General features: G+C 49.5%; 1 protein-coding gene across 1 annotated transcript in view; it reads left to right on the top strand.

Annotated features, from left to right (window-relative positions):
* HHIPL1 (HHIP like 1) overlaps positions 1-25,265 on the top strand; it is a 37,470-nt gene that overhangs the window by 4,982 nt on the left and 7,223 nt on the right. The window contains exons 2-7 of the mRNA XM_049898300.1: positions 7,392-8,038; positions 12,199-12,342; positions 14,757-15,085; positions 16,072-16,198; positions 18,480-18,625; positions 21,569-21,650. Coding sequence (XP_049754257.1) covers positions 7,392-8,038; positions 12,199-12,342; positions 14,757-15,085; positions 16,072-16,198; positions 18,480-18,625; positions 21,569-21,650 — 1,475 coding nt within the window. The remainder of the gene's footprint in view (positions 1-7,391; positions 8,039-12,198; positions 12,343-14,756; positions 15,086-16,071; positions 16,199-18,479; positions 18,626-21,568; positions 21,651-25,265) is intronic.

Below are 25,265 nucleotides of genomic sequence, written 5' to 3'. Positions count from 1 at the left end.
GTCACAGCCATGAAAACCCTGTGAAGAACAGTTCTACTCTGTACTCATGGGGCTGATATGAGTCAGAACTGACTGGAGGGAAACTGGTTTGGGTTGTTTTTGGCTTGGAGTACAGGGAAGGTGCCTCCACAAGGGGGCTTAGCTGGGCCTTGGGGGCAGGTGGTTAGGAGGCAGCCATTGGAGTCAGGCAGCCTGTCCACTCTGTGGCTGTGTGAGCTTGCTGGGATGGCTGCCTTCTCAGAGCCTCAGCTTCCTCATCTGTACAATGGGAATGATAGCATACCTCCCTGGTGCAGCTGCCTTGAGGAGGAAGCATGGATTCCCATGGAGTACCTAGCAGTGTGCCTGGCCCACAGGCTGCCCATATACCCAGAAACCGTTGTTATCGTTATTACTATTGCTAACAATGGCCCTGGACAGAATTCTGCCAGCCAGAGAAGAGAAGAGGGAAGGGCGGCCCTGCAAAGGGAACAGCATGTGCTAAGGCTCAGAGGTATGAGCTGGGTGGAGTGTCAGGAAATGAACTGTGGGGCAGGAGGTGGAGCAGACAGTACAGCGGGGCCACAGCCAGGTGGGGGCGTGCCTGGGTGCCCCTGCTTGGGCTGTCCACCACTAAGGACTAGTCAGGAGAACATTATATATTACAGGCAGTCCCTGGGTTATGAACGTCTGACTTACAACCCGTAGTTATGAACCAAGCCCCGGAAAGCCTACTATATTAAAAACAACGGTTCGTAGTAACAAACGGCTGCTACCTTGCAACATGCATCAAAACATTATATTACTGTATTATTGTGTTAAAGATGTTTGAGTGTATCTGGAAGTGTTTCTTTAATGTTTTACAGGCCACGCCCCAGGGAAACCCCCTTTACCTTGGATCAGGGTGGTGATCTGAGTAAGGGTGGTATTACAATCCCACCCTAATCCTCTCAACATAAAATTACAGTCACAAAATGGAGGACAACCACACAATACTGGGCATCATGGCTTAACCAAGTTGATACACATTCCCCCCTCCAGGCTGTAATTTTTTTTAAAATAAGTTTTATTGTGCTTTAAGTGAAAGTTTACAAGTCAGTCTGTCACATATAAGCTTATATACACCTTACTACATACTCCCATTTACTCTCCCCCTAATGAGTCAGCCCACCCCCTCCTTCCAGTCTCTCCTTTCGTGACCGGTTTGCCAGTTTCTAACCCTCTCTACCCTCCCATCTCCCCTCCAGACAGGAGATGCCAACACAGTCTCAAGTGTCCACCTGATACAAGTAGCTCACTCTTCATCAGCATCTCTCTCCAACCCATTGTCCAGTCCCTTCCATGTCTGATGAGTTGTCTTCGGGAATGGTTCCTGTCCTGGGCCAACAGAAGGTTTGGAGGCCATGACCGCCAGGATTCTTCTAGTCTCAGTCAGACCATTAAGTCTGGTCTTTTTATGAGAATTTGGGGTCTGCCTCCCACTATTCTCCTGCTCCCTCAGGGGTTCTCTGTTGTGCTGCCTGTCAGGGCAGTCATCGGTTGTGGCCAGGCACCATCTAGTTCTTCTGGTCTCAGGATGATGTAAGTCTCTGGTTCCTGTGGCCCTTTCTGTCTCTTGGGCTCATAGTTATCGTGTGACCTTGGTGTTCTTCATTCTCCTTTGATCCAGGTGGGTTGAGACCAATTGATGCATCTTGGATGGCCGCTTGTTTGCATTTAAGACCCCAGACGCCACATTTCAAAGTGGGATGCAGAATGTTTTCATAATAGAATTTATTTTGCCAATTGACTTAGAAGTCCCCTTAAGCCATAGTCCCCAAAGCCCCGCCCTTGCTCCGCTGACCTTTGAAGCATTCAGTTTATCCCGGAAACTTCTTTGCTTTTGGTCCAGTCCAGTTGAGCTGACCTTCCGTGTATTGAGTATTGTCCTTTCCTTCACCTAAAGTAGTTCTTATCTACTAACTAATCAGTAAATAACCCTCTCCCACCTTCCCTCCCTCCCCTCTCTCGTAACCACAAAAGGATGTGCTCTTCTCAGTTTATACTATTTCTCAAGATCTTATAATAGTGGTCTTATACAATATTTGTCCTTTTGCATCTGACTAATTTCACTCAGCATAATGCCTTCCAGGTTCCTCCATGTTATGAAATGTTTCACAGATTCCTCACTGTTCTTTATCGATGCGTTGTATTCCATTGTGTGAATATACCACAATTTATTTAACCATTCGTCTGTTGATGGACACCTTGGTTGCTTCCAGCTTTTTGCTATTGTAAACAGAGCTGCAATAAACATAGGTGTGCATATATCTGTTCATGTAAAGGTTCTTATTTCTCTAGGGTATATTCCGAGGAGTGGGATTTCTGGGTTGTACGGTAGTTCTATTTCTAACTTTTTAAGAAAACGCCAGATAGATTTCCAAAGTGGTTGTACCATTTTACATTCCCACCAGCAGTGTATAAGAGTTCCAATCTCTCCGCAGCCTCTCCAACATTTATTATTTTGTGTTTTTTGGATTAATGCCAGCCTTGTTGGAGTCAGATGGAATCTCATCGTAGTTTTAATTTGCATTTCTCTAATGAATAATGATCGAGAGCATTTTCTCATGTATCTGTTAGCTGCCTGAATATCTTCTTTAGTGAAGAGTATGTTCATATCCTTTGCCCACTTCTTGATTGGGTTGTTTGTCTTTTTGTGGTTGAGTTTTAACAGAATCATATAGATTTTAGAGATCAGGCACTGGTCGGAGATGTCAATCTTTCCCAGTCTGTAGGCGGTCTTTTTACTCTTTTGGTGAAGTCTTTAGATGAGCATAGGTGTTTGATTTTTAGGAGCTCCCAGTTATCTGGTTTCTCTGCGTCATTTCTGGTAATGTTTTGTATTCTGTTTATGCCTTGTATTAGGGCTACTAACGTTGTCCCTATTTTTTCTTCCATGATCTTTATCGTTTTAGTCTTTATGTTTAGGTCTTTGATCCACTTGGAGTTAGTTTTTGTGCATGGTGTGAGGTATGGGTCCTGTTTCATTTTTTTGCAAATGGATATCCAGTTATGCCAGCACCATTTGTTAAAAAGACTATCTTTTCCCCAATTAACTGACACTGGGCCTTTGTTAAATATCAGCTGCTCATACGTGGATGGATCTATGTCTGGGTTCTCAATTCTGTTCCATTGGTCTATGTGCCTGTTGTTGTACCAGTACCAGGCTGTTTTGACTACTGTGGCTGTATAATATGTTCTAAAATCAGGTAGAGTGAGGCCTCCCACTTTGTTCTTTTTCAGTAATGCTTTATTTATCCGAGGCTTCTTTCCCTTCCATATGAAGTTGGTGATTTGTTTCTCCATCACATTAAAAAATGTCATTGGAATTTGGATCGGAAGTGCATTGTATGTGTAGATGGCTTTTGGTAGAATAGACATTTTTACTATGTTAAGTCTTCCTATCCATGAGCAAGGTATGATTTTCCACTTAAGTAGGTCCTTTTTAGTTTCTTGTAGTAGTACTTTGTAGTTTTCTTTGTATAGGTCTTTTACATCCTTGGTAAGATTTATTCCTAAATATTTTATCTTCTCGGGGGCTACTGTGAATGGTATTGATTTGGTTATTTCCTCTTCAATGTTCTTTTTGTTGAGGTAGAGGAATCCAAGTGATTTTTGTATGTTTATCTTATAACCTGAGACTCTGCCAAACTCTTCTATTAGTTTCAGTAGTTTTCTGGAGGATTCCTTAGGGTTTTCTGTGTATAAGATCATGTCATCTGCAAATAGAGATAATTTTACTACCTCCTTGCCAATCTGGATGCCCTTTATTTCTTTATCTAGCCTAATTGCTCTGGCTAGGACCTCTAGCATAATGTTGAATAAGAGTGGTGATAAAGGGCATCCTTCTCTGGTTCCCGTTCTCAAGGGAAATGCTTTCAGGCTCTCTCCATTTAGAGTGATGTTGGCTGTTGGCTTTATATAAAAAAAAAAATTTTTTTTAATTAATTTATTTATTTTTAGATGCCCTTTATTGTGTTGAGGAATTTTCCTTCACTTCCTATTTTGCTGAGAGTTTATCATAAATGGGTGTTGTACTTTGTCAAATGCCTTTTCTGCATCAATTGATAAGATCATGTGGTTTTTGTCTTTTGTTTTATTTATATGGTGGATTACATTAATGGTTTTTCTAATATTAAGCCAGCCTTGCATACCTGGTATAAATCCCTCTTGGTCGTGGTGGATTATTTTTTTGATATGTTGCTGAATTCTATTGGCTAGAATTTTGTTTAGAATTTTTGCATCTATGTTCATGAGGGATATAGGTGTGTAATTTTCTTTTTTTGTGATGTCTTTACCTGATTTTGGTATCAGGGATATAGTGGCTTCATAGAATGAGTTAGGCAGTATTCCGTCATTTTCTATGCTTTGAAATACCTTTAGTAGTAGTGGTGTTAACTCTTCTCTGAAAGTTTGGTAGAACTCTGCAGTAAAGCCATCCGGGCCAGGGCTTTTTTTTGTTGGGAGTTTTTTGATTACCGTTTCAATCTCTTTTTTTTGTTATGGGTCTATTTAGTTGTTCTGCTTCTGATTGTGTTAATTTAGGTAGGTAGTGTTTTTCCAGGAATTCATCCATTTCTTCTAGGTTTGCAAATTTGTTAGAGTACAATTTTTTGTAATAATCTGATACGATTCCTTTAATTTCAGTTGGGTCTGTTGTGATGTGGCCCATCTCGTTTCTTATTCGGGTTACTTGTTTCCTTTCCTGTATTTCTTTAGTCAGTCTGGCCAATGGTTTATAATTTTGTTAATTTTTTCAAAGAACCAGCTTTTGGCTTTGTTAATTCTTTCAATTGTTTTTCTGTTCTCTAATTCATTTAGTTCAGCTCTAATTTTTATTATTTGTTTTCTTCTGGTGCCTGATGGGTTCTTTTGTTGCTCACTTTCTATTTGTTCAAGTTGTAGGGACAGTTCTCTGATTTTGGCTTTCTTCTTTTTGTATGTGTGCATTTATCGATATAAATTGACCTCTGAGCACTGCTTTTGCTGTGTCCCAGAGGTTTTGATAGGAAGTATTTTCATTGTCATTGCATTCTATGCATTTCTTTATTCCCTCCTTAATGTCTTCTATAACCCAGTCTTTTTTCAGGAGGGTATTGTTCAGTTTCCAAGTGTTTGATTTCTTTTCCTTAATTTTTCTGTTATTGCTTTCCACTTTTATGTCCTTGTGGTCTGAGAAGATGCTTTGTAATATTTCGATGTTTTGGATTCTGCAAAGGTTTGTTTTATGACCTAATATGTGGTCTATTCTAGAGAATGTTCCATGTGCGCTAGAAAAAAAAGTATACTTTGCAGCAGTTGGGGGAGAGTTCTGTATAAGTCAATGAGGTCAAGTTGGTTGATTGTAGTAATTAGATCTTCCGTGTCTCTATTGAGCTTCTTACTGGATGTCCTGTCCTTCTCCGAAAGTGGTGTGTTGAAGTCTCCTACTATAATTGTGGAGGTGTCTATCTCACTTTTCAGTTCTGTTAAAATTTGTTTTATGTATCTTGCAGCCCTGTCATTGGGTACATAAATATTTAATATGGTTATATCTTCCTGGTCAATTGTCCCTTTTATCATTATGTAGTGTCCTTTATCCTTTGTGATGGATTTAACTCTGAAGTCTATTTTGTCAGAAATTAGTATTGCTACTCCTGCTCTTTTTTGCTTATTGTTTGCTCGATATATTTTTTTCCATCCTTTGAGTTTTAGTTTGTTCGTGTCTAAGTCTAAGCTGTGTCTCTTGTAGGCAGCATATAGACGGATCGTGTTTCTTTATCCAGTCTGAGACTCTCTGTCTCTTTATTGGTGCGTTTAGTCCATTTACATTCAGCATAATTATAGATAAGTATGTGTTCAGTGCTGTCATTTTGATGCCTTTTTATGTGTGTTGTTGACAATTTCATTTTTCCACTTACTTTTTTGTGCTGAGACGTTTTTCTTTGTAACTTGTGTGTTCCTCATTTTCATAGTATTTGACTTTATGTTTGCTGAGTTGTTACGTTTTTCTTGGTTTTTATTTTGAGTGAATATACCATAATTTATTTAACCATTCATCCGTTGCTGGACACCTTGGTTGCTTCCAGCTTTTTGCTATTGTAAACAGTGCTGCAATAAACATGGGTGTGCATATATCTGTTCGTGTAAAGGCTCTTTAAATGTCTGCTTTTGGCCTATTGTATGCTGGAAATTGTCATAAACCAAACCAAACCCACTGCTGTCGAGTCAATTTCAACTCCTAGCGACCCCATAGGGCAGAGTAGAACTGCCCCATAGGGTTTCCAAGGCTGTAACCTTTACGGAAGCAGAATGCCACATCTTTCTCCCATGGAACAGCTGGTAGGCTTGAACTGCTGACCTTTAGGTTAGCAGCCGAGCACTTAACCACTGTGCCGCCAGGGCTCCTGAAAATGTCTTAGGCCCTGGGGTAGCAGCAGTGAACAAGACAGGGAAGAATTCCTGCCCTCTTAGACTTTTTTTTTTTAGACTTTATACTCTGAGAAGATAGAAAATAAACAAATTCATATTTACTGTAATGTCAGGTTAATGCAAGGGTTAAGAGCTCAGGCTGCTAACCACAAGGTCAGCAGTTCCTGTTCACCAGTCACTCCTTGGAAACCCTATGGGGCAGTTCTACTCTGTCCTATAGGGTTGCTATGAGTCAGAATTGACTCAACGGCAGCGGGTTTTTTGGTTTGGATAATGTCAGGTAATAGTATTTTTTTTTTTTTTAAGCTGATGAGGAAGTGACTCTTGACAGCTAAATGAAGTAAAGGAACAAATCCTGCAGAGATGGGGGTGGGGCATCCTGTCAAAGAAGAAAATGTATATAAAGTGCCCCACACCCTTCTGGGCACACAGTAGGTGCTTCAGAGTGGTGGTTGTGGTGGCTGGTGGTGGTGGTTGGTGGTGGTGGTTGGTGGTAAAACGAAAACCAAACCAGCTGCTATCAAGCTGACTGCAACTCATGGCAACCCCATGTGTGTCAGAGTAGAACTGTGCTCCACAGGGTTCTAAATGGCTGATATTTTGGGAAGTTGATCTCCAGACCTTTCTTCCAAGGCCCCTCTGGGTGGACTTGAACCTCCAACCCTTTGGTTGCACCGCCCAGGGAATCTGTAGTAATAGTAGTTGTGTTTTTGTTCTAACAGAAGCATCAAGGCAAATGAAAAAGAATGAAGGGCAAGGAGATAACTTGGATCAGAAACTCATGTGCAGTGTTGCTGCCCTAGTTGAGACTAACTGGGGTAATAGACAGGCTAGAGATGAAATGTTGTCCCCATTTTACAGATCAGCATCCTGAGGCCTTGGGAGATGCGGTGACCCGCCGGAGGTCACACGGCTGCCGAGGGCCCTCACAAAGCACCTCTGAGCCGCCCCTGTCTCCACAGGAATGCTCGCCCTACGCGGCCCACCTCTACGACGCCGAGGACCCGTCCACACCGCTGAGGACGGTGCCGGGACTGTGCGAGGACTACTGTCTGGACATGTGGCAGACGTGCCGGGGCCTGATCCGCCACCTCTCGCCTGACCGTGAGCTCTGGGCGCTGGAGGGCAACCGTGCCAAGTTCTGCCGCTACCTGTCCCTGGACGACGCCGACTACTGCTTCCCGCGCCTGCTGGTCAACGAGAACCTGAACTCGAACCTGGGCCGGGTGGTGGCCGACGCCAAGGGCTGCCTGCAGCTCTGCCTGGAGGAGGTGGCCAATGGGCTGCGCAACCCCGTGGCCATGGTCCATGCGCGGGACGGCACCCACCGCTTCTTCGTGGCCGAGCAGGTGGGGCTGGTGTGGACCTACCTGCCGGACCGCTCACGGCTGGAGAGGCCCTTCCTCAACATCAGCCGGGCGGTGCTCACCTCGCCCTGGGAGGGCGACGAGCGGGGCTTCCTGTGCCTCGCCTTCCACCCCCGCTTCCGGCACAACGGCAGGCTCTACGTCTACTACTCCGTGGGGGTCGGCTTCGAGGAGTGGATCCGGATCAGCGAGTTCAGGGTCTCTGAGGACGACGTGAACACCGTGGACCACAGCTCCGAGAGGTGGTGGCCCTGGGAGCCCGGCCAGTGTGGGGCAGGGCTGAGATTGAGCACCGTGCGCTGGTGTGGCAGTACAAGACAGGGACTGGGTGCCCCGTAGGTTGTGACGCTGTCACCCCAGTGGGGGACTGAAGCCCAGGTTCTGGGGTTCGAGGAAGGACAGTTGCAAAACAGATGTCACCCACAGGATCAGGTCCCAATGCCTGGATCTGGCCTTCAAGGCCCAGTGTTTCTCCACCAGTTATAGTCCAGTTCTGTGGCTGAGCATTCGCTTACTCGCTAAAATTTGTTATTTATATTAAAATCAATACTTACGGCACTCCCACAGTCATTGGCAGCCAGGCACGGAGCTGCGAAAACCTTGAGTTGCCCAGTGTGCACATTCTCAGCTCGGCCTTCTTGTTTCAGCTCTCGTAAACAAATGACCTGTTTGTGGTCTATTTTTCCCCATTTTTGTGCTTTTTGTTGGTAATTTCGTTGTTTAAAATGGTCCCCAAGTGTAGTGCCGAAGTGCTGTCTAGCCTTCCTGTGCGTGAGAAGGCTGTGATGTGCTTTACAGAGAAAACAGGTGTGTTCGATAAGCTTCGCTCAGGCACCAGTTATAGGGGGCTGACCGTGGGTTCAGTGTTCATGAATCAGCAGTGTGTATTAAATAACATGTCTTTAAACAGAAGCACACGTAAAACAAGCACACTGTGTATTTATTGATCAGTTGATAGACATGTTGTGACCAAAGACTTGAAGGAAACTGTATTTCCCCTGCAGCAATGATGCTGTCAGTATTCGCTCACTCAGTGTTCGTGGTGACTTTAGGGAACGCACTGTCGTCAGGTGCTGCTGAGTCAGGTCCGACTCATAGCAACTCCGTGTATAACAGAACGAAACATCGCCCGGTCCTGTACCATCCTCACAATCCTTGCTATGTTTGAATCCATCGTCACAGCCATTGTGTCCATTCCTCTTGTCAAGGGTCTTCTTCTTTTTTGCCGACTCTACTTTGCCAAGCATGATGCCCTTCTCAGGGACTGGTCCCTCTTGATAACGTTTCCAAAGTAAGTGAGACAAAGCTTAGCCATCCTTGCTTCTAAGGAGCCTTCTGGCTGTACTTCTTCTAAGACAGACTCGTTCATTCTTTTGGCAGTCGATGGTGTATTCAGAATTCTTCACTGACGCCGTAATTCAAATGCCATCAATTCTTCTTCAATCTTCCTTTTCATTGTCCAGCTTTTACATGCATATGAGGTGACTGAAAATACCATGGCTTGGGTCAGGTGCGCTTTAGTCCTCAAAGTGACATCTTTGCTTTTTAACATTTTAAAGAGGTCTTTTTGCAGCAGATTTGCCCAATGCAATACGTCATTTGATTTCTTGACTGCTGCTTCCGTGGGCATTATGGATCCAAGTAAAATGAAATCCTTGACACCTTCAATCTTTTCTCCATTTATCATGATGTTGCTTATCGGTCCAGCTGTGAGGATTTTTGTTTTATGTTGAGGGGAAAGAAGCCCTGGTGGCACAATGGTTAAAGTGCTCGGCTGCTAACCAAAAGGTCAATGGTTTGAACCCGCTAGCCGTTCCGTGGGAGAAAGATATGGTGGTTTGCTTGCATAAAATTTATAGCCTTGGAAACCCTATGGGGCATTTCCACTCTGTCCTATAGGGTCGCTATGAGTTGGAATGGACTCAACAGCAGCGGGTATTGGGTTATGTGGAGGTGTGATCAATACTGAAGGTTGTGGTCTTTGATCTATAGAACATAACTGCGGCATATAACTAGAATTAACTATGCTTTATTCCAGGCTCATTCCATTTCATTCTCGAAGAACCCTGTTGTTAGGTGCCGCTGAGTTGGTTCCAACTCATAGTAACTTATGTACAACAGAATGAAACACTGCCCGGTCCTGTGCCATTCTCAGAATCATTGCTATGTTTAAGCCCATTGTTGCAGCCACTGTGTCAATCCATCTTGTTGAGGGTCTTCCTCTTTTTCACTGACCCTCTACCTTGCCAATCATGATGTCCTTCTCCAGGGACTGATTCCTCCTGATAACATGTCCAAAGTATGTGAGAAATAGTCTCACCATCCTTGCTTCTAAGGAGCATTCTGGTTGTACTTCTTCCAAAACAGATTTGTTAGTTTTTCTGGCAGTCCGTTGTATGTATATTCAATATTCTTTGCCAACACCATGATTCAAAGGCATCAATTATTCTTCGGTCTTCCTTATCCACTGTCCAGCTTTCACACATATGAGGCTTTTGAAAACATTATGGCTTGGGTCAGGCACACCTTAGTCTTCAAGGTGACACCTTTGCTTTTCAAGACTTTAAAGAGGTCTTTTGCAGCAGCTTCGCCCGATGCAATGCATTGTTTGATTCCTTGACTGCTGTTTCCACAGGTGTTGATGGTGATTCTAAGTGAAATGAAATCCTTGACGACTTCAGTCTTTTCTCCGTTTATCGTGATGTTGCTCATTGGTCCAGTTGTGAGGATTTTTGTTTTCTTTATGTTGAGATGTAATCCATACTGAAGGCTGTGGTCTTTGATCTATCTAACACCCTGTGAGGTTGGTATTGCTTTCCCCATTTTGCAGATGGAAATTTAGAGAGGTGAAGAGACCTCCAAGTCACACCGCTGGGAGGAGTCTGAGCTGGAACCCACGTCTGTCTGTCTTCAACGTTCATCCCATGTCCCGTGTGCCCCCCCCCACCACTATGGCGAAAAGGCACCACTCTCGGCCCTGTCTTCCACTTCCCCCCACCTGAATCCCCTGCCCCACACAAACTGCTCTCCTCCTGGCTCCAACAGGCTTTGCCATGCCTGCCCCCAGGCCTTTGCAACTCTCAACACCTATGCAGCCTGCTGCCTGTGCCTTATTTATGCTCTAAGTCTTTGTAAGAAAAGGTTGACCTGACCTGGCATAAAAATCTGGATCCAATAGGAAAATAAAGGCTGCACCAGGTAATTCAGTGTTGTTGGGTGTTGAGGAGTCGATTCTAACTCATAGCAAGTCCCTGTAACAGAGCAGAACAGCCCCTAGGCTGCAAGGAGCCCAGTGGTGCAGTGGTTAAGCATTCAGTTGTGAATCAAAAGGTCAGTGATGGAGGGACAGAATGGGTGTGTCTTTTAAAAACTGACTTCATGTAAGGGATCAAGGTGGAACACGAAACAGACAGACTGAGCATGTTTCGGAGTGGGGGTTCACCTAGGGTCCTAACAGGAAGCCAGTGGGCCGGCACGTGTAGTTGGAGGTGTCCTGCCCTGGCAGTAGAGGAGGGCCCCAAGGGAAGAGGGTGGAGCACAATCCACACCATCCAACCACCACCGTCCCTTGACGTTACTGCAGATAGCAAATGAGACGGTGCATAAAGAGTGCTTAGCAGGCAGCTTCCACACGTGATGTGTAAAAAAAAAAAAAAAAAGTAGCAGTGTAAAAATCATCCCAGTTTTCTCATGTTTGGAATGTTGGGAGTGTAATGACGGAGAAGAGACCAATTGTGCCAGTGACAAGGTGAGGATTTTGCACAATCGTAACAGGGAGGGTGCTTAAGACCAGAAGCTGAAGACTTGAGTTCTAGTCCCAGCTCTGCTACCTGTGGGCTGTGTGACTTTGGGCAAGTTGCCCAACTTCTCTGAGACTCCAGGTTCTTGTTGGTACAATTGGGAGTGAATTATCCCTGGCCTATCCTAACTACCAGGTCCTTGTGAAAATCCCCTGCTGTAAAGGACATGAGAGGTCTTGTCAGCTGTCGGATGGCTTCCCAGACAGAGGGCGTTTGAGTGCTGTGATCTTGTTTTGTGTTTTCGGCTCCTGTGTGGAAGGCTGAATTTTGGTGGTGCAGTGGTAAAATTCTCACCTTCATGTGGGAGACCCAGGTTCAGTTCCTGGCCAGTGTACCTAATGTACAGGCACTGCCTGTCTGTCAGCCTGTTGCTAGGATGCTGAACAGGTTTCAGCAGAGCTTCCAGACTCAGATGGGGACTAGGAAGAATGGCCTGGCAATCTACTTCTGACAACCAGCCCCTTAAAACCCTATGGATCACAGCGGTCCAGTCCACAGCCAATCATGGGGATGGCACTGGGCAGTGTTTCTTTCCGTTGTGCATGAGGTCCCCATGAATCAGGGCCAACTCAATGGCAGCTAACAACAGCATCTTCCTTTAGGATAATCCTGGAGATCGAAGAACCAGCCTCGAACCACAATGGGGGCCAGCTGCTCTTTGGGGACGATGGGTACCTCTACATCTTTACCGGAGATGGCGGGATGGCTGGAGACCCCTTTGGAAAGTTTGGAAATGCCCAAAACAAGTATGTTCTGCTTTTCGTTGGTTGATGGGTTGGTTTATACACCCCTGAGCCTCTTACACTGTTCTGGAGGGAAGTGTTACTTGCCAAGTAAAGCCATGTGGAGCATTCGAAAAGGCTTTTCTCTGAAATCAGCCCAGCCTGCTAGAGCCGAGGGAGGAGAAGTGGTGCTCCAAGACCAAACGGGGACTTGAGTCAGTTAGGGCAAGCTTGTATGGGCAGCCGTGTTGTCTGCTGCAGGGGTCACCCACGAGGACTATTGAAGTGTACTGAAGAATATTCTTGCTTTCAGGGACCCACTTCCTGACTTGAGTAGGTGGCCTGCCTCATGACACACACACACGCACACACTTTTGCACACAATGTGCACACATGCACACACACACATACACACGCACACTTAGACTCTTGTGAGTTAGATATAGACAGGGACAGCAGGGGTCTCAAGGCAGCCACCTCCATTTCCTTAGCCGAAACAACAAAATCTTCCTCAGCCCAGAAAATAAAAATAGCAAATGTGATGTTGATCACAGTAATTAAAGGGCTCACGATTGTGACTTTTGCTTCTACACGTGGCAGTGTGAGAATCATCCCAGCTCTCTCATGTTCGGGTTGTGTTTAAAGATGAAGTTGAGAAAACAGAAATTAAGGATTTATGGATAATTAGCCAGAACTTAAAAATACCATTTTGAGGCTAGGAGTTGTATCCCCTCCCACACGGGGTGCGTGGTGCGGGCGCCTGGGTGTGAGCCGTAGCTTGGCGCTGACCAGGCAGGAATGTATGGGTAACATACTGGGGGAAAAAGCTTCTTGTCCAGCAATAGGGAATCAGCTACCGTGCATCTATTGGGGGGGGGGACGCTTTGTCACCATGAAAAAGGACACCTGTGAGGTGTCTCCAACGATGGGGAATGCTGGCGTGCTGGTGCTAGGTGAGAACGACGAGGTGTACAGCTGCACCAAATGGGCGAAACACACCAGCCCTGCCTTGAAAAATAACCGAGAGGGTATACACCAAAATGCTAACAGCAAGGGGAAAAAAAATCGCGCCCTAGGTAGGTACATCAAAAACCAAGCGCATTGAAGATTTTTCCTGTCATGTGTCAACCCTCAGCTGAGTGGAAGTTAGGGCCGCTCCTCTGCTCCCTGTGGCTCTGGAGGGCCTGTCTCAGGTCTCCTCACACTCCAGAGGTTCCAGGAGCTGATGTTGCCTTCTGCAGTGGGAGTGGCCCGGATTCCACTCCGGAGCTGCCCCAACCTGCCAGGGGATCTGGCAAGTCGTCCTCCTGCTAAGATTTGCACGGTTCTCTCCCTCCCTCTCCCGGCCTGTACACACTGTACCGTGCATTTCGCTTTGATTTCGGCCATTGATTCATTCACTCGGTAAACGCTTACTGTGCACAGATGAGATGGATTGACACAGTGGTTCCAACAGTGGGCTCAAGCATAACAGCGGTCATGAGGATGGCACAGGAATGGGCAGTGTTTCGTTCTGTCGTACATGGGGTCATTTTGAGTCGGAACTGACTCGACAGCCCCTCACAACAACAACTATGTACCAATCACTCTGATGGTTGCTGGGGGAAAACTGTAAATGGGAGTCATTTTCTGGTGGGATTTTCACCCTCTAGCATGACCCTGTAAGCAGGTGGGGCTGAGGGGGACCACCCTAATCATACAATTTAGGACACCGAGGCAGGGGAGTTCAGATAGAGTGGTGAAGAGCTCAGGACTCTGAGGCCTGCCTGTCTGGGCTGGGTCCCATCTACTAGCTGTGTGGCAACTGGGCAGTTTATTTGACCTGAGCTCAGTTGCCTCATCTGTAAAATGGGACTATAATAGAACCTATGTTGTTGCTGTGTGCGGTGGAGTCAATTCTGACTCATAACGACCCTATAGGACACAGTAGAACTGCTGCATAGGGTTTCTGAGGCTGTAATTTTTAGAAGGCAGATTCCCACATGTGTCTTTCCCCCGTGGAGCAGCTGGTGGGTTCGAACTGTGGACCTTTAAGTTAGCAGCCCTGCACTTAATCATTGTGCCACCAGGGCTCCTTAATAGAACCTATCCAAAACCAAACCCACTGCCATGGAAGGATTCCACCTTATAGTGACCGTATACACCTGTCTAAGAGGTTTGTTGTGAGATTGAAATAAGCCAATAGATCATACGTATAATGCTTCAGACAGGGCTTGGGACGGGTAAGGTGCCTGATAAATGCTGGAAGGATAGGTGGGTGGGTGGGTGGATGGACAGACTGATGGAGTTATCTAGCTGGTAAGTATCTGGGGAGACGCTACCTCAGTGTCTCTGGCCTGGCATCCGAGGCTCCCCCTGCGCCCCGTGCTCCTCCCCACCCCTGCCTGGCAGGCCTGGCCCCTGGCGACCCGAGCCAGCACGTTCCCCCTCGTCCGCAGGTCGGCACTGCTAGGCAAGGTGCTGCGCATCGACGTGGACCGCCCGGAGCATGGCCCGCCCTACCGCATCCCGCGGGACAACCCGTTCTTCAGCGACCCAGCCGCGCGGCCAGAGGTCTACGCCCTAGGCGTGCGCAACATGTGGCGCTGCTCCTTTGACCGCGGCGACCTGGAGACGGGCGCAGGCCGCGGGCGCCTCTTCTGCGGCGACGTGGGCCAGAACAAGTTCGAGGAGGTGGACCTGGTGGAGCGCGGCCGCAACTACGGGTGGCGCGCGCGCGAGGGCTTCGAGTGCTACGACCACAAGCTGTGCGCCAACGCCTCCCTCGGTGACCACACGCCCTGGGCCCCTCACCGGACACCCCGTTCCCGGGTTCTATCCCCACCCCATGGGCTGTGCGCCAGCCCCTCCCTTGGTGACCGCTGCACCCTGAGTCCCTCCCCAAACCCGTTGCCGTGGAGTCAATTCCGACTCACAGTGACCCGATTCCTACTCATAGCAACCCTGTAGGACAGAGTAGAACTGCCCCCATAGGGTTTCCAAGGAACAATTGGTGGATTTGAACTGCCAACCTTTAGGTTAGCAGCCAAACGCTTAAACCACTGCAGCCACTAGGGCTCCGCGTCCCTCCCCAGGAACCCCCCAATTTGAGATCCTCCCCCTCCCCCATGGGCTGTGGGCAAACGGCTCCCTCAGTGACCGCCGCACTTTGCATCCCTCCCAGGGCACCCTCAATCTGAAATCCGCCCCCCACAACGCCATGGGCTGTGGGCCAGCCCCTCCCCTCTGTGATTGCAGCACCCCACGTCCCTTCCCGTGCACCCCCAATCTGAGATCTGCCCGGGCCACCGCTTCACAAGCTGTAGGCCCACCCCTCCTCCCTCGGTGACCAGGCACCCCCACTGGGACCTCCCTGGACCCAGGATCCTCCAGGGATGCTCCTGGGCTCCTCTTGGCCCTGTCCGCCCCTGCTCCCACCAACCCATGCTGTCCACCCCAGGCACGCGCCTTCCGGGCTATAAGCCCCTCTGGCCTCGCCTTGGGCTTCCCCCCCCACCTCACACCCTCCTGCTCTGACCTTGCCCTTGTGACTGCGGCGGCAGGGCAGGGCACCTTTCTCGTAGCTCACAGGCTCACCCTAACTTCTCCCCCTGCTCCCACTACCCCAGGCTGTAAGCCCTGCGGTCGGTCGAGTCTCCTGCCTTCCCCACCACCTCACACCCTCAGCCCTGCCCTTGCCGGTGGGACTGCATAGGTGCCGACAGGGCTCCTTTCCGGTTACTCGCAGGCTCACCCTAACTTCTGCCCCTGCAGACGACGTCCTGCCCATCTTTGCCTACCCCCACAAGTTGGGCAAGTCGGTCACAGGGGGCTATGTGTACCGGGGCTGCGAGTACCCCAACCTGAACGGCCTCTACATTTTTGGGGATTTCATGAGCGGGTGAGTGAGGCTTGGGCTCCCATGTTGGTCCCACCCTCTTGGTGCCTGGCTGTGCCCCGGCTCGCTGGGAGTGTTGTAATACATGTATGTGTGTGCATGGTTGTGCCCCAGATGTGGGCCCTGCAGGTGTCTTCCTCAGGGAGGACTCGGGAATCTATTAGGAAACTCCCTCCCTCCCCCCTGAGCTCTTCAAGCCTTTGCTGGCTGCCCAGATACACCGGGAAGGCATAATTTGCTGCTTGAAAGACTGGATGCTTGTTTCAAAGCAGACCCCACAGGTCCTCCCTTCCCTCCTGAGAGCGGTGGGCTTGGGCCTGACTGAGCGGTGGTGGGGAAGGGAGGGCAGGGAGGGCGTGAGGAATAAGAGCAATTTCCTCAACAGGCCCAGGGCCACCTCGCTCTTGGGCAGCCAGGACCTGTCCCTGAGCCAGCTGATCAGGCCTACAGCCTTGCCCGCCCCACCCCAGCTATTGCCATCAGGACCACAATGAGCATTGGGCCAAGTGTCCCTCACACAGGCCAGGAAACTGAGGCCAGGAGGGAAGAGGCTGCCCGAGGGCACTCTGCCAGGGAGGTCACCCTGCTGGCTAAGCTGGGATTCCGGTGAGCTCTGGTCTTTGGGACCCACAGGGCCTTCCTGCCCGATTCCCATGCTCTCTGGCAACACTGGCCACCCACCGAGACCCCAGAGGAGTTCAGTGAGGAAGAGTATGGGCAGTTTGTTGGAGCCTGAGAACCACCCCATTCTCCCATTGTGCAGAGGAGAAAAGTGAGGACAGAGGGGTGGAACCAGCTTGATGCCAGGGAGGACATAAACCTGGCACAGTGCTTATAAGTGCAGGCTCTGATAGCTTGGGTCCAAATCCTGGCACATTTATTAGCTGGGTGACCGTGGGCCAGTTACTTCACCTCTCTGTGCCTCACTTTCCTCATCTGCAAAATGGAGATGCTAATAGTAGCTGCCTTACGGAGTTGTTTTGGGGTTGAATTAGCTAGCACACTTATGGCACTTAGAATCTAGTGTGTGCTTAATATACGGTGGCTCTTATTCCCACCATCACCTTTCCCCAAGAGGGCTGCTTAGTAGGATTCCTGAGGAAAGGAAATAAAGAAGTCAGAGACTGGTGGGAAGAGACTCACCTTCTACAGGTTGCTGACCCCAGGTTGGTTTGTAGCCAGTCTATCTGCAGCCTGGAGCTGAGAGCGAACCCTGACCTAGGCCACTGTATGCTGGATCCTTCTTCCAGCTCCACTTCTTCCAAGGAGACTCAGCTTGCCCATCTATAAAATGGGTCTAGATGAAACCTCTATTTTTACCCACGTATTTATCTGAAGCCGCCATAACAAATTATCACAAACTTGGTGGCTTAAAACAGCAGATATTTATTCTCACACAGTTGTGGAGGCCAGCATCCAAAAATCAAGGTATCAGCAGGGCCATGGCTCCTCCAAATCTCCCAGAAACACTGCACTTCCAGCTGGTCGGTGGGCTGGGGCCAAGCTGAAGGGGCAGGAGCCAAGCTGGTTTTGTTTGCCCCTGTGTCTCTCTGGCACATAGTAGGTGCTCAGTAAAGATTGCATGCAGGGCCGGTTTCATGGCCGTGCAATCTATGCTGTCACACAGGGCCCCTCGCTCAGAAGGCTCTGCATTTGGTTTAATGCTCCACTGTCGCCGCCATGAAATTCTTAATCAGTTTTGAACGAGGGGCTCTGCATGTTTATTTTGCACTGTATCCTGCAAATTACATATGGTCCTGATTGCATGGATGGAATAGATGGTGGATGGGTGGGTGGCTGGGTGGGTGGGTGGATGGAGGGATGGGTGGGTGGAGGGATGGAGGGATGGGAGGATGGGTGGGTGGATGGAGGGGTGGATGGATGGATGGATGGATGGACGGGTGGGTGGGTGGGTGGGTGGATGGGTGGATGGATGGATGGATGGAAGGATGGATGTTTAGGTGGATAGATGATGGATGGATGGGCAGGTGAATGGATGGATAGAAGGAAGGATGGATGCTTAGGTGAATAAATGGTGGTTGTATGTATGGATGATGGATAGCTAGATAGCTGACTAGAAAATACATGATTGTATGGATAGATGGATGAATGGATGATGGATGGGAGGGAGGGTAGATAGGTGGATGAGTAGGTAGGAGGATGGATGGATGGGTACAGGTGGGTGAATGAGTGGATGGATGGATGGATGAATGGGTGGATGGATGGGTGGGGTTCCCCTGGACACCATGCCGGTCATGACCCCACAGCTCATCGTCCTTTGCAGGCGTCTCATGTCCCTCCGGGAGAAGCCAGGCACAGGCCAGTGGTATTACAATGAGATCTGCATGGGCCGTGGCCAGACCTGTGCTTTCCCAGGCCTCATCAACAACTACTACCCACACATCATCTCCTTTGCAGAGGACGAGGCTGGTGAGTGCTCCTGAGATTCAGCCAGGGCGCCCTCTCTGCCAGAGCTGCCCCACGCCTGAGACTGGCGCCCTGCCGTGGGTCCTTCCATCCTGTAACTTGAGGGATGGGGTCTAAGGCCTGACCTTTCTCTGGGGAGTGAGACATTCTTGCTTGTTCACCTTCCTTGCTATGCATCCTTGGGCAAGACCTCACCTCTCTGAGCTTCCCTTTCTTCATCTGGAAAATGGGACTAGTGGTCCCCCACATCCCCCTTCTTTCCTCTTCCCCACCCCGCATGTCTTGGGCAGGGTTGCTGGGAGCATTGGAATGCTAACATGGGTAAGAGCTCAGGGCAGTTAGCCAGAACAGGCAAGGGTCTGCAGTGGTGGGGATGCTGGCAGGCTGGCAAGCAAGTGGGTGAAGAAAGCCTCAGGGCTCCTCCCTGGACACCTCCACTTCCCCAGGTTCCTCATGGCAAATGTATTGGGCCCCATAAAATGAAGTCACATTGTCATTTAAAAGCAGGTCTTCTCGCCTGTTAGTCAGTTCTTCATTCAGGCTACTTGTATTTTCAATACAAGGAAGTGGGGAGGAGAGAAGAAGAGGGACCAGGCGGCTGGATCCCCCTCTAGCCTCCTGCCTTTGTCCTTGGCCTGGGGATTGTCCCTGGACAAAAGCTGAGGGGCCCCCAGTGGGCTCTGGCGAGTGCTTAGCAGGGTTGCTAGGGAACGGCCACCCGTGGGGGTCTTTCGAGGGTGTCTCCTGCAGGGCCCAGTGCCAGAGCCCCCAGCCTGAGTCTGGGAAAGCTTTGTGGAGCTGACACCCATCAGAATTTGAATTCCAAAGGGAAGCCCCAACCCATCACTGCCACCCCCAAGGCCACTGGCTCCTGAAAGCTTTCTTCTGGTCAGTAGGAGGTTAATGTGTCTGGGAAGGGGTGGTACCCCCCTACCCCAGTCAGGGCCAAAGGTACAATTCCCTAGGGCCCTTCTTCAGCCCTCTGAGTGATACTGAGAGCCGGATACTGGATACCGCGTGATACTGGAACACCAGGTGTAGGCCCTGTCAGCCCACGAGCCCAGGACAGCACATAGGCCCCTGGAGGGCCCAACACTGGAGTCCAACACACACAGACCGCTCCCAGCTCCTGTCTCAGAGTCTGCCTCTCTGAGCTGTTCTTCTGACACTTGCAAATTGCAAACAAGGACCTCTGGGCCCAGTATCCTCCAGGGACAATCCTCACCGCAAAGACCAGGAGGGCAGTGTGGCCCTGGGGGCTGGGCAGTGCAGCATGGCCCCTGCTGGGCAGGGGCGGGTCTCAGCTCCAGTACAGCAGGTCTGGAAGGGGCCTGGGAGGCAGCCTGGCCCAAGCCTCCCCTATTCAAAAACTCCCAGTTATTGGGAGGCAGCACTGTACCCCACGCAGCCCCTGGAGGCCTCTGGAGCAGAGCAGGAAGAGCGTGGGTCAGGCAGGCAGAAGTGGGTGGAGAACGGCACTCCGGACAGGAGGAGCAGCCTTTGCCGGGTGTTCTGGTCCTCCGAGGTGCTGGAGCTTCAGGGTAAAGCTGCCTAGCCAGAGAGGGGCCAGAGGCTACTCCCGAAAGAGGCCCAGAGAGGGGAGGGCCACACAGCAAATGTGTGGTCCTGCCTTTCAATGTTCTAGGAGACTGTCTTCCTAGAGTACCCTGCAGCCCCCACCCCCGAAGGCTGCATGGTCACCATGTGGACCTATACTTCTCCCCCTTCCCCCCCACCCCAGGGCCAGTCTTCCTGCCCCAGTTACATTGTCAGCTATCACGGGTGGGGTTCCCCAGGCTTTCTTGGGCTTTGCTTCTCAGACTCCACCCCAACGCAGCCCTCCTGGATTGCACCTGTCCACAGGGACATGCCTTCTTCCAAGTGTCTACCTTGCTTGGCTGCCTGTCCCGGCCTCTCCTTGGGGAGCACCCCCTGCCCCAGCCCTGAGAGAGCACTTACAAGGTCAGAGGTTTTAGCAAGCCCTGAGTCCAGAACATCTCTCCACGGACCCTAGCAGCACCTGCCAGGTGGGTGGCGGAGGAGAAAAGGACGCACGCAGACACCTCTAGTCCGAATCCTGCCTCCCGCCCTCCTGCCGCAGCCCAGGTGAGCTCCAGCAGCTCTGTGGTGGTGCCACTCCAGCCTCAGTTTCCTCCACCTCCCAAGGCTGTGGTGACAATGCACTGAGCTGAGCTGTGAGCACCTAGTGCTAGGAGGCGCTTGGGAAATGTTGGCTCTCCCCCTACCTCCACCATCCCCAGCCCCTGCCACCAAAGGCATCTATGCCTGGGAAATCAGCTCCATCATGCCTATCTTACAGATGAGAAAAGAGAGGCTCTGAGAGGTCAGGTGACTTGCCCCAAATCACACAGCTGGTGCATGGCTAAGCCAGGCCGGGAACTCAGGGAAGTCAACTGCCCTGCCCCCACACATGTGTAGGATACCCTTGTAAGCGCTCTCTCAGGTGACCATGACGACACCGCTGCCAGCAGTGTCTGACGCTGACTGTGCACTTGCTCCTTGCTCTCTTAGTCCCCATGGCAGTCCCGTGAGGCACCCCGTCTTACAGATGAGGAAGCAGGGCTCAGAGAGGCACTCTGGCTGTGGACACTTAGCAGCAGTCAGTGGGGGAGCTGGGCTGAGGACCCTCACCTGTGCTCAGAGGTGTGAAGGGTGGGGCATGACCCCAAGGCAGGCAGCGGGGGTAGGTCCAGGCTACCAGGAAGGAGGCAAAAGGTGAGGTCGGAGCGTGGGGTGGGCAGCCCAGGAGGGTGGGCAGCCCAGGACAGGAATGTCAGGACACATTCCTCAGCCTGTTTTCAGTGCTGGGGGCTGGAGGGCCGTGCTGACCCAGAAGGCCTTCCCTCAGGCTCAGCGAGGTTGGAGTAGGGCGGCGTTTCGGGCAGCATTCTCACTGCAACGTGGTGCCTCGTTTCTTGTTCAAAGGAGAGCTATTCTTCTTGTCGACGGGGGTGCCGAGTGCCATGGCTGCACGCGGGGTCATCTATAAAGTCATCGACCCCTCCAGGTGAGCCCCCACCCTCACCAGTTGGCCCGTGCTGTCTGCCAGGAGCACTCATTTCCATCCCTAAGCTTGGTATTATTCACGTCCCCATTTTTCAGATGAGAAAACCGAGGCCCAGAGAGGGAAGTGACTAACCAAACCCATTGGGCTGGTCAGGGGCAGATCCAGGGTTAAAACCAGGTCTGTCTGCCTCTGAGTCAGATAAGATGGGGCAATTGATGAGCTAGCTGACCTCTGTGATGGTCCAAGTCCAGGCTTAACTCAGCTGTCTTACCTGCCCCCCCCATGTCCTGCCCCACTCCTCGTTTCCTGGGCAGACCCCTTCCCTGATCCCTCCTCAGCCCCCACCTGTCTCCCAGATGCCTACCAACCCTGAGCTGTGCTTTCTCTGCAGCCCTGCCCTCCCAGCTACAACGTGCTCTGTCCTCCCAAGCCCTACCTGGCCCTCCCCACTCCCATCTCCACCTGCCTCACTTCCAGGTGTGAGACCACTAATTCGGCTACAGGTGCTGTTCTGACTCCTTCCAGGTAGAACTCATTGACTCTTCTCAGCTGCCCATTTTGCAGGGGTGGAAACGCACAGTGGTGAAGTCACCTGCCCAGGTCCAGTAGGTCCAGAGTCAGTTGGGCCCAGGCAGCTGGCTCCAGAGCTGTCCCCAAGCCACTTGGCTGTTACGCCTCCACCCTCCTCCTCTGTAGCTGCACTGCCTCCGAGCAGCCTTCCCTGATTCCCTTTCCCCTTCTCCTCCAGAGCTGGGTCAGTGCCCCCAGGCCCTCCAGTCCCACAGCACTCATCAGCAAACTTGCAACCTCGGAGTTGCACAACTGTCTCCCAGCTGGCCTGTGAATCTGGCAGGCCCAGGCTGTGTCTGTTCATTTCTGCAGAGCCAGACCAGCGCCTGGAGTAGCACGGAGCAGTGACTTAGGAATGTTAAAAACCTAAATGCTTAGGGAGACACCAAAACATGTTTATTGTTGTTGTTGTTAGGTGCTGTTGAGTTGGTTCATAGCGACCCTGTGTACAGCAGAACAAAATACTGTCCAGTCCTGCACCATCCTCACAATCATTGTTATGTTTGAGCCCATTGTTGCAACCGCTGTGTCAGTCCATCTAGTCAAGGGTCTTCCTCTTTTTCACTGACCCTCTACTCTACCAAGCATGATGTCCTTCTCCAGGGACTGGTCAGTCCTGATGACATGCCCGAAGTACGTGAAATGAAGCCTTGGTACCCTCACTTCTAATGAGCATTCTGGCTGTACTTCCAAGACAGATTTGTTCATTCTTCTGCAAGTCCATGATATATTCAATATTCTTTGCCAACACTGTAATTCAAAGGCATCAACTCTCTTCAGTCTTCTTTATTCATTGCCCACCTTTCGCGTGCATATGAGGCGATTGAAAATACCATATTTATTGTGAGTAAATAGGATTCAAATCGGACAGTGTTATCGAACATATCTGGAAGGCTCTCGGAAGAGGGGACAGTGAAAGCGGGTTATGTAGGTCATTGTTATGTTAATTTATCAGGAGATAACAAAGCACAGGGCAGGGTTTCAGGGTCCATTGGTTACAGAAACAAAACCACCAAGGACATGCCATACATCCTAAAACACAGCCTCTAGTCAGACCCTGAGTTCCTGCTTCTTGAGCTGGTTGCATATAGATAATTTTCCCAAAAAAAAAAAAAAAAAAACCCCAATGCCTGAGGCTAATCTGCTGCAAAAGACCTCTTTAAAGTGTTAAAAAGCAAAAATATCACTTTGAACACTAAGGTGTGCCAGACCCAAGCCATGATGTTTTCAATCGTCTCATATGCATGCGAAAGCTGAATGATGAATAAGGAAGATAGAGGAAGAATTGACTCCTTTAAACTGTGGTGTTGGCGAAGAATATACCATGAACTGCCAAAAGAACAAATACATCTGTCTTGGAAGAAGTACAACCAGAATGCTCCTTAGAAGCAAGGACGGTGAGACTATGTCTCACATACTTTGGACATGTTATCAGGAGGGATCAGTCCCTGGAGAAGGACATCATGCTTGGTAAAGTAGAGGGTCAGCAAAGCGGAGGAAAACCCTCAACCAGATGAATCAATACAGTGGCTGCAACAATGGGCTCGAGCGTAACAACGATTATGAAGATTGCGCACGACTGGCAGTGTTTTGTTCTGTTTCTACATAGGGTTGCTATGAGTCAGAACCGACTTGATGGCATCTAACAACAACAAGCCCTTGGAGCCCTAGTGGCACAGTGGTTAAGAGCTCGGCTACTAACCAAAAGGTCAGCAGTTCTAATCCACCAGCAGTTCCTTGGAAAAGCTCTGTGGCAGTTCTACTCTGTCTGATAGGGTTGCTATGAGATGGAATAGACTCGGCGGCGATGGGTTTGGCTTGTTTTTTTTTTGTAAACCTTTAGATTTTTGCTTCTCAGCTGGCTTCCCAGCTCCCCTGTATCTCCATCAACACCACAGGCTGGTTGCCTGACTGCGCTCACTCGCACTCACAGCCCAAAGGCTGAGGTTGCACTCAAAGACTCTTCCTATTTGGCAGACTCCTGGAGAACCCCTGACGTAAGCAGACCTAAACATTGAGATACGGTACATTTGAAAAAAATCCTGAAACACCTATCAGCCCCTTTTTTAAAAAATAATTTTTTAATTTTGGAATCGTTTTTAATTTACGTACAAGTTGCAGAGACAGGACACAGAGCGCCTGTATAGACCTCACGCAGTCTCCCCTGATGTCACTGTCTGACGTTTTATCGTTGGTGGCTGCTGTAAGCCGGCTCCGGCTCGTGTCTACTCCAGCTTGACAGAGTGACGCGTCCCCGGCCCTGTGCCGTGTTCATGGTCGCTGGTATGTTTGAGTCCACTGTTGCGGTGATTGTGTCAATCCATTCATTCAAGGTTTCCCCCATTTTCACTGACCTTCTACCAAACATGGTTTCCTTTTTCTATTGATTGGTCTTTCCTGATAACAGTCCATTTGTCACAATGAATGGGCCGATTTTGGTACATTATTATTAGTTAAGGAGCCCCTGGATGGCACAAACACTTGAGCAGCCAACTACTAACCAAAGGTTGGTGGTTTGGGTCCACCCAGAGGCACCTCAGAAGAAAGGCCTGGCAATTCACTTACAAAGAATCAACTGTTGAAAACCCTATGGAGTACAGTTCTCTGACACACACGGGGTCACCATGAGTCGGCATTGACTTGACAGCAACTTTTTCTTCTTCCTTTTTTTTCTTCTCTTAATTAAACCCCACACTTGTTTTTTTACTGATTTCATTACTTTTTTCCCAGTGTCCCTTTTCTGCTTCAGGATCCCATCTAGAACACCATATTACATTTAGTCATCATGTCTCCTTAGCCTCCTCTGGTCTGACAGTTCCTCAGACTTTTCTTGCTTACCACACTTTTTTTTTAAAAGCACAAATATATTAATTATTGACGTAATTTTTCCAAGAAAAACACCAGCACTTCCCCCTTTCACCCCGCAGTGCGTGTTTCCTGGAGGCCCGCCCCTCTCGGCCTGCATAGTACCAGGACTTCTGTGGGCTGTAATTATAGTGTTTGCCCTCATTCATCCCTCCCGATTTTGTATAAACCTTTCCACAT

Source organism: Elephas maximus, chromosome 10, assembly GCF_024166365.1.
Source record: "Elephas maximus indicus isolate mEleMax1 chromosome 10, mEleMax1 primary haplotype, whole genome shotgun sequence".
NCBI lineage: Eukaryota > Metazoa > Chordata > Mammalia > Proboscidea > Elephantidae > Elephas > Elephas maximus.
The sequence above is the reverse complement of the archived record's forward strand: the minus strand, read 5'-3'. Positions and strand labels throughout refer to the sequence as shown.